The 19,808-nt window shown below is 31.0% G+C and overlaps 8 protein-coding genes across 8 annotated transcripts; 4 read left to right on the top strand and 4 right to left on the bottom strand.

The window, feature by feature from the left end:
- Window positions 1-31: 31 nt before the first annotated feature.
- On the top strand, window positions 32-2,419 carry PPL_11786 (gamma-glutamyltransferase family protein; the record flags this gene model as incomplete). Its single annotated transcript, XM_020582534.1, has 6 exons — window positions 32-361; window positions 419-727; window positions 793-1,288; window positions 1,557-1,759; window positions 2,170-2,312; window positions 2,386-2,419. 6 exons carry the CDS (start codon window positions 32-34, stop codon window positions 2,417-2,419), a joined length of 1,515 nt encoding a protein of 504 aa, XP_020426888.1.
- Window positions 2,420-2,638: 219 nt separating this feature from the next.
- PPL_11785 (uncharacterized protein) lies at window positions 2,639-6,427 on the bottom strand (the record flags this gene model as incomplete). Its single annotated transcript, XM_020582533.1, has 8 exons — window positions 2,639-3,139; window positions 3,177-3,570; window positions 3,660-3,797; window positions 3,867-3,945; window positions 3,967-4,002; window positions 4,338-4,396; window positions 5,441-5,467; window positions 6,417-6,427. The coding sequence occupies 8 exons, from the start codon at window positions 6,425-6,427 to the stop codon at window positions 2,639-2,641; spliced, it is 1,245 nt and encodes a 414-aa protein (XP_020426887.1).
- A 467-nt stretch (window positions 6,428-6,894) lies between these two features.
- Window positions 6,895-9,323, top strand: PPL_11784 (WD40 repeat domain-containing protein; the record flags this gene model as incomplete). The annotated part of the gene is made up of 3 exons (XM_020582532.1): window positions 6,895-8,487; window positions 8,563-8,865; window positions 8,952-9,323. 3 exons carry the CDS (start codon window positions 6,895-6,897, stop codon window positions 9,321-9,323), a joined length of 2,268 nt encoding a protein of 755 aa, XP_020426886.1.
- Window positions 9,324-9,867: 544 nt separating this feature from the next.
- On the top strand, window positions 9,868-11,529 carry PPL_11783 (uncharacterized protein; the record flags this gene model as incomplete). Its single annotated transcript, XM_020582531.1, has 7 exons — window positions 9,868-9,998; window positions 10,270-10,322; window positions 10,369-10,443; window positions 10,475-10,757; window positions 10,839-10,921; window positions 10,954-11,006; window positions 11,032-11,529. 7 exons carry the CDS (start codon window positions 9,868-9,870, stop codon window positions 11,527-11,529), a joined length of 1,176 nt encoding a protein of 391 aa, XP_020426885.1.
- An 80-nt stretch (window positions 11,530-11,609) lies between these two features.
- rpl34 (eL34 family ribosomal protein) lies at window positions 11,610-12,874 on the top strand (the record flags this gene model as incomplete). Its single annotated transcript, XM_020582530.1, has 6 exons — window positions 11,610-11,704; window positions 12,082-12,193; window positions 12,260-12,332; window positions 12,427-12,506; window positions 12,585-12,688; window positions 12,787-12,874. 6 exons carry the CDS (start codon window positions 11,610-11,612, stop codon window positions 12,872-12,874), a joined length of 552 nt encoding a protein of 183 aa, XP_020426884.1.
- Window positions 12,875-13,041: 167 nt separating this feature from the next.
- On the bottom strand, window positions 13,042-14,635 carry PPL_11781 (uncharacterized protein; the record flags this gene model as incomplete). Its single annotated transcript, XM_020582529.1, has 2 exons — window positions 13,042-14,189; window positions 14,611-14,635. The coding sequence occupies 2 exons, from the start codon at window positions 14,633-14,635 to the stop codon at window positions 13,042-13,044; spliced, it is 1,173 nt and encodes a 390-aa protein (XP_020426883.1).
- A 595-nt stretch (window positions 14,636-15,230) lies between these two features.
- Window positions 15,231-17,094, bottom strand: PPL_11780 (uncharacterized protein; the record flags this gene model as incomplete). The annotated part of the gene is made up of 4 exons (XM_020582528.1): window positions 15,231-15,380; window positions 15,454-15,723; window positions 15,807-16,896; window positions 16,970-17,094. The coding sequence occupies 4 exons, from the start codon at window positions 17,092-17,094 to the stop codon at window positions 15,231-15,233; spliced, it is 1,635 nt and encodes a 544-aa protein (XP_020426882.1).
- Window positions 17,095-17,837: 743 nt separating this feature from the next.
- On the bottom strand, window positions 17,838-19,715 carry PPL_11779 (uncharacterized protein; the record flags this gene model as incomplete). The annotated part of the gene is made up of 4 exons (XM_020582527.1): window positions 17,838-17,987; window positions 18,072-18,350; window positions 18,377-19,523; window positions 19,591-19,715. 4 exons carry the CDS (start codon window positions 19,713-19,715, stop codon window positions 17,838-17,840), a joined length of 1,701 nt encoding a protein of 566 aa, XP_020426881.1.
- Between the last annotated feature and the right edge of the window lie 93 nt (window positions 19,716-19,808).

Genomic DNA, 19,808 nt, shown 5'->3' with positions numbered 1-19,808 from the left:
GAAAATAAATATTTGCTAATAGAAGAGAAATATGTATAGTTCATCTAGATTAAAACCAGATAATGCAAATGAATTATTGTGTGATGGTAAAAAACCAGAGATTGGTGATACTCTGACGAATGTTCCATTATCAAATTGTCTAAAGTTAATTGCAAAACATGGAAAAGATGGATTCTATAAAGGAGAAGTTGCTGATTCAATCATTAAAGCCATTCAAGATCATGGTGGATTAATGACACACGCTGATCTTGAGAGTCATAAATCAACATATGATAAACCAATCTCTATAAACTATCGTGGATATCAAATCTATGAATTACCACCAACTAGTCAAGGTATAACCTCCCTCATGGCACTGAATGTATGTTTTAATATAATCATATAATTTAGACACAATTATATTAATTCAACAATTTAGATTTTAGAAGGATTTGAAATGAATAAATATGAACCAATATCGGATCAACATACTCATCTTTTGATTGAATCAATGAGATTAAGCTATGCAGATGCATTTTCTTTTGTATCGGATCCTGAATTTGCAACAATTCCAATTGATGAATTACTTTCGAAAGACTATGCTGCTTCAAGAAGATCATTAATCAATGAATACAAAGCAAATGATAACATTCAAAATGGATACCCTCTCAACAGCAGCAACACTGTTTGTGCATCAGTCGTTGATAAAGATGGAAATGTTTGTTGTTTATTTAACTCTATATTCATGGTAAGTAAAATACTATTAATAATTGTAAAAATATTGAATTAAATACAAAACTTACTTTTATTAAGGAATTTGGTAGTGGTATTATTCCAAAAGGATGTGGATTTGCTCTTCAAAATAGAGGTTGTTGGTTCAATTTGGATCGGAACCATCCAAATTGTTTACAACCTGGAAAACGTCCTTATCACACTGTGATGCCAACAATGATTCTCGATAAAGACGGTGAATTCTATGCATCGATAGGAATAATTGGAGGTATAATTCAACCTGTTGCCAATGTACAAGCAATTGTTAATCTAATTGATCATAAGATGGATCCACAAACTATTTTAAATTTCCCAAGATTCAGAATTGAAAATTCTCCAAGATATGGCTTGATTGATTATGAATCGGATTTTGAAAATACATTTAAATCTATGAAAGAGAGAGGTCATAATATAGGATCGATCTTAGAAGCAAGAATTCACTTTGGCTGGGGTCAGATAATTGTTGTCAAAAAAAACAATCAGAATCAAACAGTTTTAATTGCTGGATCAGATAACAGATCCGATGGTATTGCAATAGGTTATTAAAACAAAATCTAAACTTTTTAAAAATAAAATTTAAAATTATTTTCAAGTTTTTTATTGTTTACCAAAAATATGATTTGGAATAATCTTTGGATGTGATTGTCAACCTATTGCTTTCTAGTTGTTGTGCTGATTTTAAATATCCAAGCCGAACGAACGATGGTATACTCTCTTTGAAAAGAATGATTGTAAACTATAAACTTCACCTTATTGAATTGTGATTGTTGTTTGTTGATCATCTAGTGTCACTAAATATAATAAAGAAACAGATTGGTGGCAACCAAGGAAGATCACAACTTTCTTTACTTTGGTACATAAATCAAATGAGGTAGTGATTCTATGTTGTATGTTAAGTACTAATGCTGATATTTTTGTTATGGTTGATTTATTTCATAGCGTTTATTGTAGTGAATTAGTAACATCGCTTTCTATAGTTTCTTTAGAGTATCGACCCATTTCACCTAAAGTACGATCTTTCTAGATCGTACAGCACTTGTTTTGAGTGAAAAATAATGTAAAGAAACAAACACAAATACAACGACCAAAACCAATCTACATCTGCTAAAAGAGATAGAGTATAGAGTTGCAAATGTACTGTTTATTGTGATTGTATATTGACAAGTTTTAGTTTCTTTGACTGATACAACAGTAGTTGGTCCAGTAGAACTTTTTTTTTTTTAACTTAAACCATCTAACATTTAAAACAAAAAATTAAAGTTGTGATATTGTCACCAAGAAGAGAAAGTCAAATGATGATCTCTAGCTTAAGCAATGGAGGCGCACAAAAAAAAAAAAAAAACGTAAAGATTTAACAAATTTTAATAAAACTGTTTTTTTGTTTGATTTCATATGAATGTTATAAATAAATATTTAAAGATAAAGTTATTAGACACATTATTCACAGGTAGAGTTAGATATTACTCTACAAATACAACATCAAAGAAACAACCAATAAGTATAATAATGCAAAATAAAAAAGGTGAAGTAATTGATATTTCAAAAGTACATATTAGAGAAAGGTAAATATCAATACATATATATTTATTAATAAATATGATTATTGTTGATAAATATATATATATATATATATAGCAGATATTTTGCAATATTAACTTATTATAATTAGAAATGGTATTAGAACGCCATGCATCGATATATGTAAGATGGATGCAACTACAGATTTGTGTTGGGGATGCTCAAGAACAAGAAAAGAGATTGGTGGTTGGGGAATGATGACTCCAGAACAAAGAGAACTTGTAATTGAAGATCTACCGAATAGAAAAATCTGTGAAAACAACAACAACAACGGCAACAATAAATAAAGCAATGTTAACTTATTAGGTGATCATGTTAACAGTGCAATGATAATTATTAGAGCAAGTCGATAGATGATAATCGGTTGATCGATCGATGCGGAATCATTGGGTATGGTAATATTTGGGATGGGTGTAAAAGTGAGTAGTGGTGCTGTCTCTGTGGGAGTTGTTGTTGTTTGATCGATGGGAGTATGGTTATCCGGACCACAAGGTGGATTACTCGAGCTTATCAGATAGTGAACGGTAGAAACTCCACACTTCTGGGTGACACACGATTTGTTTTTCGGTGGAAATGCACTCGGACATCCACTCGAGTAGAAACAGTCCTGAAATGCTAATGCAATGGCAGGTATCGAAGTGGCATTCGGTAGCAACTGTCTACACAACCCATAGTTTGGTTCATCAGAAATCACCAACTTTTGCATACACCTACAAACATTGTTCACAGTACACTTGTCCATTGGACTCCTGGCGTTATTACAATTCTTTGATTCTCCATGATGTGTCTTTGCACATCTCATATTATAACACTTTGTTATTGACGATCGATCGATTGGTTAATATTACTTCACTTGTATAAGTTAAGGTAATGATAATAGTTACAGTTAAATCATTATCTATATTACAACCGGATGCTTCGGTTACGTCACATGGATCACCTTCCTCCAGGCTGAACGGTGGCAGGCATACTTTTTGAGTTTGGTAGATATCGAATTCAGAGGTTGGTAAGAGATTTCGAGGTGTTTGACAAACACTGAGATATCTACATTGTGTAGAGGCGTTACAAGGTTGCCAATTATCGACAACCTTTTTACACAGACCATCTACACAACGCTCGCCATTCAAACAACCAGTAGTTGTATCGCAAATTGGGTATCTCGGATTGATACATGTACCTTTACCACCACAAACCAACTGACTAGACATACATTCAAAATTACCTTGACAACTCTCTCCAATCCTTGAAGAAAATGATTATTAATATTCATTCGTTAACAATTTTAAAAAGAATAAAAGAAAAGCTAAAAGATATTCTTAACAAGCTCTTACCCTTTATAACCATATGATTTGCATGTACCATTGAAGCACTTTAAGAATTGTCCACAAACGTTACCAGTACATTGATCACCTTCATTAAGTGCTCTAACACAAGTTGGTGGTTTAAGTAGTGTTGGATCTTGATAGCATCTAAAAATTGATATTGTTTCGTAGGTATTTAGAAATATAAATAATCAACTATACTTTTTTATTGATTACCTTGCGTTTGATGGACATGCCAACTGAACAGAACCCATTGGAAGATCTCTAGAGGAACTACCGAGATCACATTGATCACCTATTTTCAAACAATATATACATTGAGCATTTACTAATTTTATTTTATTCTGATTGACTAAAAGTATTAAAAAAAAAGCAATGAAGATAGAGTATGAAGATATCATCTGAATTGTTTATTAAATAAAAATAATAATAATAATAATAATCAATACATATTTATATTATTAATAAATATCCTTTTTTTTTAATTTCATTGCTTCAATTTGCGATTGTGTTATTATGTCTTTATTTATAGATAGAAATTTCTCCATTATTTGTTTCATTCCAACCACACACACACCCAAAAAATAATTAAATATCATTTTTATTATTTTTTAATTATCATTATAATATATATTATTTAATATCAAATTGAAATTCTATTTTTGAATATCTATGATTTGATTATACTCAATTTAATTGAATGATTGGTTGACCAATCGTTAATATTATATTGGTCAATCGATTGACTTTAATATAATATTAACGATTGGTCATTAGTGCTAGTAAATTTGATCTAATGTTTGTTTGCCAAAGATATCTTTCAACGAATGTGTCTATATACAGTATCTAGATGACAAAACTAAAGAAAACAAAATAAAACATCATAGTTGATCACTTGGTGTCATGTAAAAAAAAAAATATACTAAATTAGTGCAGATCGTTATATAAAAAAATAAAAATTAAACAAAATTATAAGGTTTTTGTGTGCGAATGCCAATAACCAAAGCATCATGATGTTTTGAAAAAGCGAGAAATGATTGCGTAAATTGGGGGTTTGATACAAAAACCTTGCAACAACATTACACACCATTACCAATATAAAAAAGATTAAAATCTAATTTTAATTTTATATTTAAATTATATTAATAGTTAATCAATCAAAATGAGGCACATTTTCGTATTATTTATTATTAAACAATAAAATAAAAATAACTAAATTAAAAAGTAAACATAAAAAAAAAAACATCTATTGTTTACAAATAAAATTGCAAGATCAAATAAATAATTAAAACTATTTATTTTCTTATTTTTTTAAAAAAACAAAAGTTCAATATTTATTTCATATAAAGATTATAATTAGATTTAATTAATAATAAAAAAAATTGTAGACTACTACTACTACTACTACACCTATAATTTATAATATTGTAATTTCATAATAATTATCCATATATATATATATATTTATAAAGTTTAATAAATATAAAAAAGTTTCTTAAAATAGTAAAGTACTACTTTGCAAATATTACACGAGCATCTTACAAAAAAGTTATACTTTGAATTTAAAATTGGTGAGTAGAAACACTGTTTATTTCTTTAATTATATGTTTATGTTTATTCTTTTCAACAAAATAAAATATCTTGCAAATTTAAATTACTTTTAAGAGATAATGTGTGTTTTTTATTTTTTGTTTAACTCATTATCACACCATGTCGCATTGTATAACATCATGCATGGTGTGTTTTTTTGAAAGTTTTTAGATTTTATTGTTGTTTGCAAATTAATGTACCTGGGTGGAAAAACATTGAAGTCACATCTAAAAAAAAAAACAATGGATTAATTTGATTTTTTTTTATTTGTTTATCATTATTTTTTTATTCCAAAAGAAGTACTAGAGAGAGAAAAAGAATTTGCTTAAATCTTTTAGTATTTCTTTCATTGAAACAAACATAATTATATATATAAATTTATCAATTTTTATTTATAACTTTTTCTTCCTTTTTTTTTTTTTAATAAATTAATTTATTTTATTGTTTATTTTTTTGTTTATTCTAACCTTTGAAAGAAAAGGAGGAATAAATAATTAAATAAATAATAAAATTTATTAAAATACTATGTCATTGTTATTGCATTGCACATCATTGCATAAACTAATTAATTAAGGTAAACAAAACAAAAACGATCTATTTTTAATGTTTTTCTTTTTAAAATATTTTAGTATGGTGTTTAATAGTGTGTGTGTTTGTGTGAAAAATTGAGTAATCAATAAAATTAATAACAATAAACAATAAACACTACACACTAAATACACACTAAATACACTCATACACATATAATATGTATATATAAATAAACTAGTTTAACACACAGATACAGATAAAGATACAACTCTCACTCATTCACTCATTCACTCACTCATTCACTCACTAACTCACTCCTACTTACAACAATACACCTGCACTCTCTTCCACTAAAATTAATACTCATTCCCCATCGTCATTGTCATCATTTATATTATGATAAACATCACTTAAACAATCATTGACAATAGTAACCAATTCAATGAACACATTACTAATCAATCGACAAAGTGTTAACACTCTTGTTGTTGTTGTTGATTATATTAATTGTTGCAAATCCAAACAAATCTAAACCAAACACTACTAATAGAATAGAGTATATACATAAAACACATAGCATTATTATATTAATTAAAAATGCCACCGCTTCAACCAGGATTGTTTAAACAATTGGCATACACTTACAACACACCCATGTTACTTTATTAAATTACATTTATTAAACAAATATAATAACAAGCTCTCTATTGTATATTGTCTGTTTCCTAAACTTCATTTTGTTTGCTTAATTTAAATAAATTAAACAGTGTATTTATATATATATATTTCTAAATCTTTAGTTTTCTTTCATCTATTTTAATAAGTCAGTCAATCAATCAACAACAATAGCTATTTATCTCATTGCATTACCATTGTATTAACATATCTAAATGAATTTCATTTAAAACAAAATCTAGATTATATAAATAGTAGTTAGAAAACATATTATATTCACAAACCAAATAGTTATCAAATAATAATAATAACAACCAAATAATAATTCGAATTTGTATTTATTTATTTATATACATAAACAACAGTAACAGCAACAACAAAAACAACAAAGTTTACTTTCTCTTTTTTTCTTTCTAAATAATAATAATCGGATAAAAATCAAAAAACTATGATGATGGCAACTGCCACCACACTATCATTCTCAAGTGGTGGTGTACCGACGACAACTTTGAATACAAGTGGATCACGTGATACGTTGGTACAGCATCTACATTCTAGCTTCTACAAAAACACCGATAATCATAGTACAGGCAGTCTCTATTCAAAGGACGACAATGAAGATGACGACGACATGTTCTACGACTGCTTGGAAACCAATCCTTCATGGACTTCATCGCTGACTCCAAGTAATTTGACACCTCGAGGTGCTGGTTTCCATAGCTACAACAACATGCTCAGAAGCAGTGGTGCTGCAATCGGAGTCGAGAAACTCTCTCCACTTCCACCATCAACCACACCACTGCCGTCGCCCATTCAATCCGCACCTTCATTGTTACACACCACAACAACTGCTACAATAACATCAACATCGTCATCATCATTACTATCAACAACTACAACAATAATGTCTTCTACTTCCACTTCATCATCAATATCGACAACATCCACAAACAACAGTACAAATAAAACAATGTCAATCTCACCACAATCTGCATTGTCTACATTGTCCAAAGATTCTCCAACACAATCCACCAGTTCTTCCCCTTCCACTTCACCAAATATTTCACCGTCTTCCTCTCCTTCGATGAGTGCACTACACTACCACCCATCATCCTCACATTCAAGCACTTCTTCCTCAGCAGCATCACAACAAGCAAATAACAATAGCAACAATAACACTGTTAAATCAAAGAGAAACTCTAAAGTATTAAATATCATCAAGACAAAACGTGAGGAATTACACAACTTGTTTAGTAGCAGCAATAATAGCAGCAGTCACAACAAAGATAGAGCAGAATTGACTCAATCTGAATCTTCAATTGACTACAAAGATCATCAAGCATCACATGTCCCACATCATCATTCAACTCCATCTTTATTAACTCAACCACCTCCACAAGAAAGTGGCGGTAGATTAAGAAAATTAATTAAACGATATTCACAAGCTGAGAATAATGTTTGTGAACCAAACATGTTAAATACAAGTAATGGTATGCCAAATATACAAATGAATAATAATAATAGTCCAAATAATATAAATAATAATAACAACAACAGTAATAGTAATAATAATGAAAAAGAGAGAAGAGTTTCAAGATGGTTGAAAAACCTTCACCATCATCACAGCAACAATAGCAATAGCAATAGTGTTCCAAACAATTTGAAAAAGAAATCAAAAGACTTGTGTACCGATTTTAGTCTGGTTCAAACTGTGAAAGGACACAATGGATCGATATGGGCTGTCGACTTTAACCTCAGCGGCACTCTAATGGCAACCGGTGGCTCCGATGGTGTTGTACGTGTATGGAAAGTGATCAACCAAGTCTCACCGGACCTGAATGAACACGACTACTTCAAAAGCGAGCCGATTGCCCAATTCACTGGACACACCGGACATATTCTGGATATCAAATGGATGAGTGACACAAGACTCCTGACAGCATCGATCGACACCAACGTCAAACTCTGGGATGTAAAATCAAACGAATGTATTAGGACTTTCGAGCACAATGATATTGTAGTTTCAATAAGTCTAGACATTGTAAGTTAACAAGTTATCAATTACATCAGTAAATTTCATTCATTAACATGATTGCTTCCCTCTTTGTTATTATAGTCACAATCAATGTTTTACTCATCAACTTTGGATGGATTCATTAGAAAATGGTCAATCAATAATAATGATGATCAACCTATCGTTCAAACTGAAGTCGGTGAATTTATAACAACCATTTCTCTATCTATTACACCCCACTATCTCATCGTCACCTCGCATCTCGGCAATATCTTGATCTACAGTCCAGCCAACCTCGAAATGATTCACAGATTCAACGTCAGTGAGAATCACACTGGCAAAAAAGGAAAAGGTCCCAAAATTACTGGTGTTACTCTTATTACGAGTCCTATCCATGAAGATTGTGTAAGTTTATTTTAAAAACAAGAATTCATCAACAAAAAAGATTACTAATCTTTATCTTTTATCTTTATTATTTTTAAATTAAATAGCTTTTAATTAGTTCGAATGACTCTTGTATTAGACAATATTCATTGAAAGATTTCAAAAGAATATGCAAGTATAAAGGTATGCACTTGGAGAACTATCAAGTGAAACCTGTGATCTCACCAGACCGCAAGTATATCATCATTGGCAGTGAAGATTCTCATATCTACATCTGGAACAACATTACCGAGCATCCCTCTTACAATGAAGAAGCGAAGCCAAGCAAACTGACCATCGAGTGCTGTGAATTCCTTACTGCTCTCAACAAACCACTCACCTCTACCATATTTGCGCCATCCATAATCGAAAACAACATTGGAAAATATTTAATTTCCACCGATACCACTGGAACCATATTAATCTATAATAAACATTAATATATATATATATATAAAAACAATAATAGAAATGAGATAATCAAATCTATTATTTATTTATTTTTCTTTACCAAAACAATCTTTTTACTTTTTTTTCCTTTTTTCTTATTTTTCGTCTTTTTTATTCCTTATTAATGTCAAACTAAAGTAATTAATTAATTTATTTCATCGGATGAAGGTGAAAGTTAGTTTGTTCTAGTTCAGAGAAAATAGAATACAAGCCAGATTTTTTTTTCTTAAAATTTAAATTGTTGTTCCCCATGAACTCGTTTAAAAAAACTAAAAAGTTTAAAAGTTTTTTTACATTTCCTTTTAAAATTCCAATGATTATTTTAGCGTTATATTCATAAGAACATAAATATCTAGTTACATATACAATAACAATAAATAGTAATGCTGTTGTAATATCTTATTATTGCTTATATATATATAGATATATATTTTTAGATATATAATCAAAATATTAATATTCTTATTTAATTTAAAAACAAACAAATAACAAATCTGTATATAATAAAATAAAGTAAATAAAAAACAAAAAAGAATGGTGAAAGCACAACATAAATACTTCTTCCTTACTATGTTGATTGCGTATATCACTACCATTTCGATTAGTACTTATTTCAATGTAAAGAAGAATCACTGTACATATAGTAATAATATATTAGTAGATAGGTATGTTATGTGTTTATTTAGTGAGCATTATTACTTTAGATTTATAATATTGATTAACATATTGATATAATATGATAACAGTTCACCAGATGACAATGTACTTGTTTTGACATGGGAATCACTGAATCATTGGACGGGATGGGGCAGAGTTGGTGAGATTTACTGGGCGGGCTATCTCGATCCCGATGCACTGAAGTGTCGGGCAAACTGTATGTTTACGGGAGATCAAGCACTGTACAAGTCGGCCGACGTCGTCATCTTTGAACCACAGCCATTCGGTAAGCGTGGCAGCAAGTATCCGGACGAGAAGATCTGCGGTCAGAAGTATATGATGTTCACCTACGAGACCGATACCTACTTTCCCATACAGAAGAACAAGCAGTATCTCTCGCACATGGATTGGAAGCTGAGTTACAATGCCGACTCTACAGTGCAGGTCAGCTTCGTGTGTAGCTGGGGACACTCCAATGGTATAGCGGCATACCAAGACCGACAACCGGGATTCAAAGAGCGACCGAACCTCATTGCTTTCGTCGCCAGTAACTGCAAGGCGGGTGGCGCTGACAAGCGTGCCGAGTATGTACGCGAACTCATGAAACACATCAAAGTCGATTCCTACGGACTGTGTCTGCAGAATCAAGACAAAGAAGCACTGAATCGTAACACCGCCAGAGACAGATTCCAAGCCAAGATGGATCTCTTTAAGAAGTATAAATTCGTTCTGGCATTTGAGAATAATAATGTTACCGATTATGTTACGTATGTATCTACATTACTATATATATATATTATGATGTGCACAACAATCAACCAATATATCTAATATGAATATTGATGTAGTGAGAAACTTCCACATACTTATTTGAGTGGATCACTTCCAGTCTATATGGGTGCCGATAATGTGGAAGATTGGACACCTGGAAGTAAGTCGTTGATCAATGTTAACGATTTCAAGTCGCCGAAACTACTGGCGGATTACCTAAAGTTGGTGGCGGCCAACGAGACATTGTATAACAGCTACTTTAAGTGGAAGGAAGCACCGTTGAAACGCAGCTTCGAACGTCATTACAATAACTGTGTATTTCTCGCAGAGTGTCGTGTTTGCGACCGTGTCAGACAGGAGCGTATCAATGCGAAGCACTCGAATTACCAACCTTCGTCGGCATCGCTTGCCACGTCGGGCAGCATCGATAGCATGCCACAGATCATCAAGGACTATGTATTTGCCGACGAGTTTTTCGTTGTCAATGACATTGCCGTACTGGTTATCTTCATTATCTCAATGCTTTATATCGTGTTGTTTATGTTTGGTGTGTACGATATCATAAAGATCAAAGTAATCATACCGCTATGTTGTAAGGAAACCTCGTACTTTAGACTGAAACTTAGACCCAGATCGAAGAAATCCAGCAACACAATCGAATCAATTCCAATAGAACCACTTACAACAACAGATTATTTAGCAGTTGACAATCAAATTGATACAGATCAACAACTTCAAATTTCAAAAGATACAGAAAATATTCAATAACAGCAACATATAATATATATATAACAGTTCGAACTACACCACCAACCATTTTACACAACACTATTTTATCCAACAAAAAAATGAATCGAAAATATATAAAAAATGAAATCATTTATTTAGGTAGAATTAGATTAAACTTTAATATACTCGATTCAACCATCAATCAAATTAACTTGTACTTTTTTATTTATCTCTTGTTTTCTTAAGACTGTTCTTGATTATTTATCTTTAAAAAAAAAAAAAAACTAAACCTTCAAATTAATCATTGTTTTATCTCTATTTTTACTTCATAATTTAAACATATCATTATTATTGTCATATGAATATAATGATGTTGATAGATCTTGTTTTAGTATTAAGTGTTTGGTCTGTGGACCACAGGGCATTTATTTTGTTTTGGAATGAAAAAAGTTTTTGTGTTAAAAAAATGAAATTTTATTTAATTTAATTTCGAATTTTTTTTTTGAGTGGGTTCTGGTGAGTGTGGGAGCTGCTTGCTGGACAGTGGAATGCGTGAACGAGAAACCTATAGTGAAGGGTTTTTGATATTAGTGAATCCGTTTGTTCTTGCCCATCCTATTTCATAACAACGATAATGGCTCAACGTCTTACATACAGAAGAAGACTCTCATACCGTACTGAATCCAACAAGGTCAGAATGTATGTATCAACTAAACTACACCACCTATACTCTACTCTCTATATATCTCTACTATTAGTTAGAATTTAGCGTTTAGGAGGTAAAGAAGTTGTTGAAACTAATCTATCTTTCTTTTTACTACTTTATAGTGTCAAGACCCCAGGTAAATACTTTAACAGATTAGAAAAGATTGAAAGTGATATAGAATAGATTAGTGCTGATACTTGTTTTTCATTATTATTATTATTATTATTTAGGTGGAAAGTTGGTTTACCAATATGTTGGTAAGAGAGGTCAAATCCCAAAGTGTGGTGAATGTGGTGTTGAAATCGCTGGTGTAAATATCGTCAAATAGTTACTTTATCTATGTTTTCGTTCAAATTTGACTTATCATATTCATTTTCTCATAATTTAGATCAAAGCTATGAGACCAATCGAATTGAAGAATGCCCCAAGATGCCAAAGAACCACCGCTAGAGCCTATGGTTCCTCAAAGTGCCACAAGTGCGTCCGTACCAGGTATGTATCAAACTATTAACAAAAACAAACAAACGAAATTTGGTTGAAGAATAGGTTTGTTAACATATCAATCTTAACTACCATTTCAATAATAACAGAATCATCCGTGCTTTCTTGATTGAAGAACAAAAGACTGCCAAGCTCGTCTACAAGAAGCAACAAAAGGAAAAGAAGGGTTCCAAGTAAATGTTAGTTAGACAATAAATCATTATCGATGGGCTTTTAAACAAAATATTACATAAAAAACAATATACAGTAGTAGTACTTCTTTTCTTTATTTCTTGTTTGTTTGACTAGTATACAGATCTATTTAATTTGGATTGCTATGTTGTTATTTTGATCACATATGTAGTTTAGTAATTACCTGGTATTATCTTTATTGATTGACTCTTGTTTGTTATTGTTGGATGATTGTTTATACATGAGATCAGTCTAGATAGTTTCGGCAGTGAATGGTGCATAGGAATGCTAACGGATTTTATCAGGAGTTCTACTTGTTTGAGGTGATGGTTACTCTCGATCGCTTTGAGTAGTCGGTCAAAGAGATGATCGTAGAGTGGTGCTTCATCTAAGAATAACTCTGTGTTTATCAAGCTCGATTGGGTGTTACTCTCGAATAGGCTGGCGAGAATCGTATTGATCTTTGAGTTGTATTCGTAGCCGTAGCGATCGATCACCACGTAGAGACGGTTGACTTGGTTCAACGATTGGAAGATGTCGCTGTTGTCGATGTTCAGCGGTGGTTCGTACGGTATTTGGAATCGATAGAGACTGAGCGAGAGTGTTAGCTTGTCGAATCTCCGCTGCAGTGGGTACATAATCATTTTGGCGGGTATAATAACATCGACCTGTGGAATCGGACATTCAGTCAGGAGATACTGGACAATCGAATCGGTGAGTAACTCTTTGTTGTACTTGAACGATGTCAAGCAGCAGCAGTTGCCGTCTTTGGTGGTCATAGCAGAGAGATATCGGAGCAATTCATCAAAGAAACGATTGTCTTGCAGTAGATTGGGATGAGTGATCGAGAGATGTAACAACTGCTGTTTTCTTTTCTTCAATGCACCAAAAAAGTATTCCGGAAAGTTAAGTATCACACCAAAGTAGCGGTCTGACACCTCAATCGATGGCACACCTCCAAGCGCATCCGATAGAAATATATTCTCTATCCATTTCTTTATCGATGACTTTGATATCTTGAATTCTGAATAATAATCGAAATGTAAAGATAAATGTTTTATATTTTGTAGTTGTTGTTGGGATTGACAATTTTGTTGTTGTTGTTGTTTATCTTTTGGGTAGAGTGCAGATTTCAATCGTTTATCCAATTTCAATGATTCCTTTCCCTCGACACAATGAATGATATTTAGTTGTTTTAGTGTTGGTATATGATTGGTAAACATCAATGAACTCAAAGGAGCATGTAGAGTCTCCAACGACTGTGTTAAATGTCTTAGATTCTCTAGTGGTATCGATTCCTTCTCGAATTTGTATTTATCATCTTTGTTTTTGGGGATGTGTAGTGTATGTATTTGAAAAAGTGGTGCGCATCTTCCATTGTAATGATCTAGGAATCTATCAAATGATTTCCCTTCAACGATATTCAAGGTTCTGTTTAGCGAACTGATTATCTTATGAAAGTTCCAACATACTAAATCGAATGACAGAAAACACTTCCAATTTTTACTTTTCAATTTCGCATAATCATTCCATAATAACTCTAATATATATTTATAGATTTGATATGATAACAACATAAAACAGATATTGATATATATTTATTGACGATCTAAATCAGAGAGAATCAACCAACTAATCGATCACACCAAATTAATTTTACTTTTTTTTTTTAAAAAAAATGATGATTTTATTTAGTTTTAATGAAAATGAACAAAAAGGTTTGTTTTATTTTAAGATCTAACCATATTCAGAATAACAACTTTTCATATTATCACTTTTTATTAATTTAGACAAGATCTTGTTGATGTTCAGTTTTTATGGATGAATTTAAATAATAATAATATTTATAAGAGGAAAGAGTTGTTTTAATCATTGGTCGAATTAATAGCAATATAAATCATTAACGATCAACAACAATAACAATAAACTAAATCAAACCACACTCATATATACAAATATGTTTGAAACAAAAGTCTAGAAAAATTATTGTCGTTGGAGCTAAGAATAATAAAATCTTATGATTACATCGATAGTGTTATTTTTAATCTTCAATTTCGATATTAATAGACTCGTCTAGTGATTGTCTATAAATAAATATTTATTTTATTTATTTATATCTTTGTTTCAAAAAGATATCAAACTATTTTTTAGAAAAATAGAATTAAATATAGATTCTCATTATTTTTTGATAATTTTGATATCATTAGATTCGTCTAGTGATTATACATCTTTTTATATGCTTTTCATTCAATGAGCTAATAGTATATTTAGATTTTTTCTAAAGTAGTTATAAAAAACAAAAATTTGTAAATTTGGTTGAAACTTAATATTGTTTGATTTTTTAAATATTTATTTTAATTAGTTAGTTATCTAATGATAGTTTGAAGCTAGAACGTTGATTGCAAGCAGGACCTTTGTATCCTTTGAAACATTGGCATTGTGCAACAACACCAGCTACATTAATCTCGGCAATACCATTTACACATTGACCAGTGATTCCATATGCCATAGCCTATAATATAATATTTACAATAGTTAGTAAGGTATAATTAAAGATTAAATATTTTAGTAATGTTAACACATACATATTTACTACTTCTATCTTGTACTAATGGTGTATAATATTCGATTCCATTTGTAAATATATTGTTTGGTACATAGACATGGTTACCAGCTAGAATTTCATCATTGAATGTTTGGTCAACAGTAGAGTTAGCGGCAGATGTTGAATTGATATAGTATCCACCGTCAAAATTGGCTGGTGTAAAGTAAAAGTAAACTGCACCAGCACTGTAGTGAGCAATGTTATTATTGAATTCAGTTAACATAAAAGAGAATGAATATCCAACTCCATACTAAAAATATAAATCATTTTTGCATTAAAATTAGTATTGTTATTATTATTATCATGAAAATATTGTCGATGTATGCTACTTACTATTGCACCTCCATAGTCACCGGTATTTCCTCTAAATCTGGCATTAAGAATGTTGGCATCTGTATAAGCATTGACTACATAGATGGCACCACCATAACCTCCGGTGTTATAATCGAAATCACAATAGACAATATTGATTCCACTGTTAGCCATTAAAGCACCTCCTGATATTCCAGCGGTTGAGTTCAAAACAGTGGTACTCTCCATACTGATATTGTAGTAAGCCAAAATAGATCCACCACCATTCTTTGCGTAGTTTCCAGAGAATATACTGTTGGTAATGGTCGAGTTGAAAGTATATAGGGCACCACCATCGTTTGATACAGATGAGTAATTAAACACTGAATTGTCAATTACGGAAATCTGTGCGTAAACACTACCTCCATTAGCAGCTTGATTAGAGATGTATGAGGAATATGAAGATTCAAACATATTGGTAGTATAAATTGCACCACCAAAGCTGATAACAGAGTTTTTAGTGAATTGTGAGTTTGTAACATAGACATTTGGAGCGGCAACTGAACCACCAAATTGATAGGCACCGTTCGATGTGAATATTGAGTTTTGAATGTACACACTGTTGTCAGAGAACTCGTTTGACTTGACAACTCCACCATCCATAGCACTGTAGCAATTTGTAAAGTTTGAACCAACTATATTGACATCCAGATTGGAGACTCTGAGGAATCCACCACTGTTTACACTCTTAATATTACTGACATTGGCATTAATAAAACTAATAGTTGGACTGGCTTCGGCTTTGGGATGGCTCAACTCAAACAAACCATATTGATTGGCTTGTCCTCTAGCATTTGAATTGGCGAATCCAATATTTGAAAATGTGATATCGGTATAATTGTTCATTGATAGAGATAAGAATTTGTTTCCTTGACAATCAATAACGGTATATCCATTCAAAACTTGGAATGTAATAGAATTTGATGCTGGTAGATATGTCAATTCAGAACAATCTCTATTATATCCTGATGAGCCAGTATTTTGAATATAAATATAGGTATTATCAACACTTGGATTGGAATGTACAGTATTATAGGCCCAAGTATTACAATCTGAAATTTTTGAGCAAGTTCTATAAAAAATGACATTCATTAGTTAGTTTACAAATTAATAATTATTGAAAAAATAAAAACAGATAAACATACGCTTGGAATGTTGAAGTTGGAGTACATGGTCCTCCTGTCGAATAATCAACAAAACACATAATATCAATTGCTCCAATTGATATTATATTGATGAAAATTAATAAAACTAAACAAATAACTTTCATTTTTTTTCTTTTATATATTTATTATTTATTATATCTCTTTATATTTGTATAATTTATTAAAATGATTTTATTTTTTTTTATTACATTTTATTTATATTTATAGTTATTTTTGAAAACATTCCTTTTTGTAAAAATCATAATAAATGACCCTACATAGTTGTTTAATATTCGACCTGTCTGTGTGGGTGATAGATATTTTTTTTAATAGAAGCTAAAACGGGTGTTCCACTAAATTCCACCACAGGTCATGGTTGTCATTTGTTTGGTGATATCATCAAAAAATCAGTAGATATTTTGCACTTTCTTAATTTGTAAAATTTTCTTCAAAAAAAATAATATTTTTTGAAAAAAAATAAAAAAACATCGAAAGATACCAAGATATTTACAAAGAATATCGGCATAATGAGTGAAAAAAAGATGAAAAACCCAGCGATTTAAAAGATTTAAGTGTTACTCATTTAAATAGATGAATACGAAAAGTCCTAGAAAAGTTACAATAAGATTAAGATTAATGATTATTTATTTTTTCTCTGTTTTAAATTAAATTTTGAGTAGTAGAAGTCAAATACTCAGATTAAAAAAAAAAAAAAAAGAAGTAAATTGTTTTCACTCCTCATATTCACACTACCACCCATCTAATCTCTCTCTTTATTTGAAAGGTGAACTTAATTAGAGAGGTGAAGAGATGAATCAATCAAAATATAGGTTTAATTATTTTAAATGTTTATGTTTATTTTAGTTAGTTAGTTATCTAATGATAGTTTGAAGAGAGAATGCTGACCACATGCAGGACCTTTGTATCCTTTGAAACATTTACAATTTATAACATCACCTTCTACATTAATCTCAGCAATACCATTTACACAGTTACCTGTAGTTCCATATGCTTTCACCTATAATATTTATTACATTTAAAAAATAGTTAGTAAAAAAAAAGTAATTAAAAAGTTTGATATTTTAGTAATGTTAACACATACATATTGACTACTTCTATCTTGTACTAATGGTGTATAATATTCGATTCCATTTGTAAGGAGAATCTTTTCGACAAAAACATGTGGGAGTGAACTAGAAGGTAAAGCTTCACTATTGAATGTTTGATCGACAGTAGGGTTACTATTACTTGTTGAGTTGATATAGTATCCACCATAGAATTCATATGGTGTAAGATAAAAGAAGATTGCACCAGCACTGAAATGAGCAACGTTATTATTGAATTCAGTTAACATAAAATAATAATAATATCCAACTGCATACTAAAAATATAACATTGTATAATAACATTTGTATTGTTATTAATATTTATCATTATGAAAATATTGTATTCAGTATGACCACTTACAATTGCACCACCAGAGTCACCAGTATTTCCTCTGAATCTGGCGTTGAGGATGGTGGAAAGTGTATTTCCGTTGTTTAAATAGATGGCACCACCATAACCACCGATGTTGTAATCGAAATCACAATGGATAATATTGACTACACCATTAGCGAGTAATCCACCTCCTGACACTCCAGCACTTGAATTCAAAACACTGGTGCTCTCCATACCGATGCTGTAGAAAGACACAATAGATCCACCGCTATTCTTTGCGTAGTTTCCAAAGAATGTGCTGTTGTTAATAGTCGAATTAAAAGAATACAAGGCACCACCGTCATATGAAACAGATGAGTAATTAAACACTGAGTTGTCAATTAAGGAAATCTGTGCGTAAACACTACCTCCATTAGCAGCATGATTCGAAATGTATGTGGAATATGAAGATACGAATGAATTGGTAGAGTAGACTGCACCACCAAAGCTGATAACAGAGTTTTTAGTGAATTGTGAGTTGAGTACATAAACATTTGGAGCTGAAATTGCACCACCAAATTGATAGGCACCGTTAGATGTGAATGTTGAGTCCTGGATGTAAACACTGTTGTTGAAACTTAGTTCGTCTGACTTGATAACTCCACCTTCCATAGCACTGTAGCAATTTGTAAAGTTTGAGCCAACTATATTGACATTCAAATCGGAGACTCTTAGGAATCCACCACTGTTTACACTCTTAATATTACTGACATTGGCATTAATAAAACTAATAGTTGGACTGGCTTCGGAAGTTGGATAGGTAATATCAAACAAACCATATTGATTTCCTGTAGCATTTGAATTGGTGAATCCAATATTTGAAAATGTGATATATGTATAATTGGTCATTGTTAGAGATAAGAATCTGTTTCCTTGACAATCAATAACGGTATATCCATCCAAAACTTGGAATGTAATAGAATTTGACGCTGGTAGATATGTCAATTCAGGACAATCTCTATTATATCCTGATGAGCCAGTATTTTGAATATAAATATAGGTATTCTCAACACTCAGATAGGTATTTACAGTATTATAGGCCCAAGTATTACAATCTGAAATTTTTGAGCAAGTTCTATAATAAATACATTCATTAGTTAGTTTACAAATCAACAACTATAAATAAAAACAGATAAACTTACGCTTGGAATGTTGAAGTTGGAGTACATGGTCCTCCAGTTGTATAATCAACAAAACACATAATATCAGTTGCTCCAATTGATATTATATTGATGAAAATTACTAAAACTAAAGAGATAACTTTCATTTTTTTTCTTTAAATATTTATTTATTTATTTATTATTATCTTTTATATTTGTATATTTTACTTAAATGATTTATTCTTTATCGAGTTTTTTAT

This window comes from Heterostelium album (assembly GCF_000004825.1).
Source record: "Heterostelium album PN500 unplaced genomic scaffold PPL_contig26, whole genome shotgun sequence".
Lineage (NCBI taxonomy): Eukaryota > Evosea > Eumycetozoa > Acytosteliales > Acytosteliaceae > Heterostelium > Heterostelium album.
Note: the sequence above shows the minus strand (reverse complement) of the source record. Positions and strands in the feature narration are given on the sequence as shown.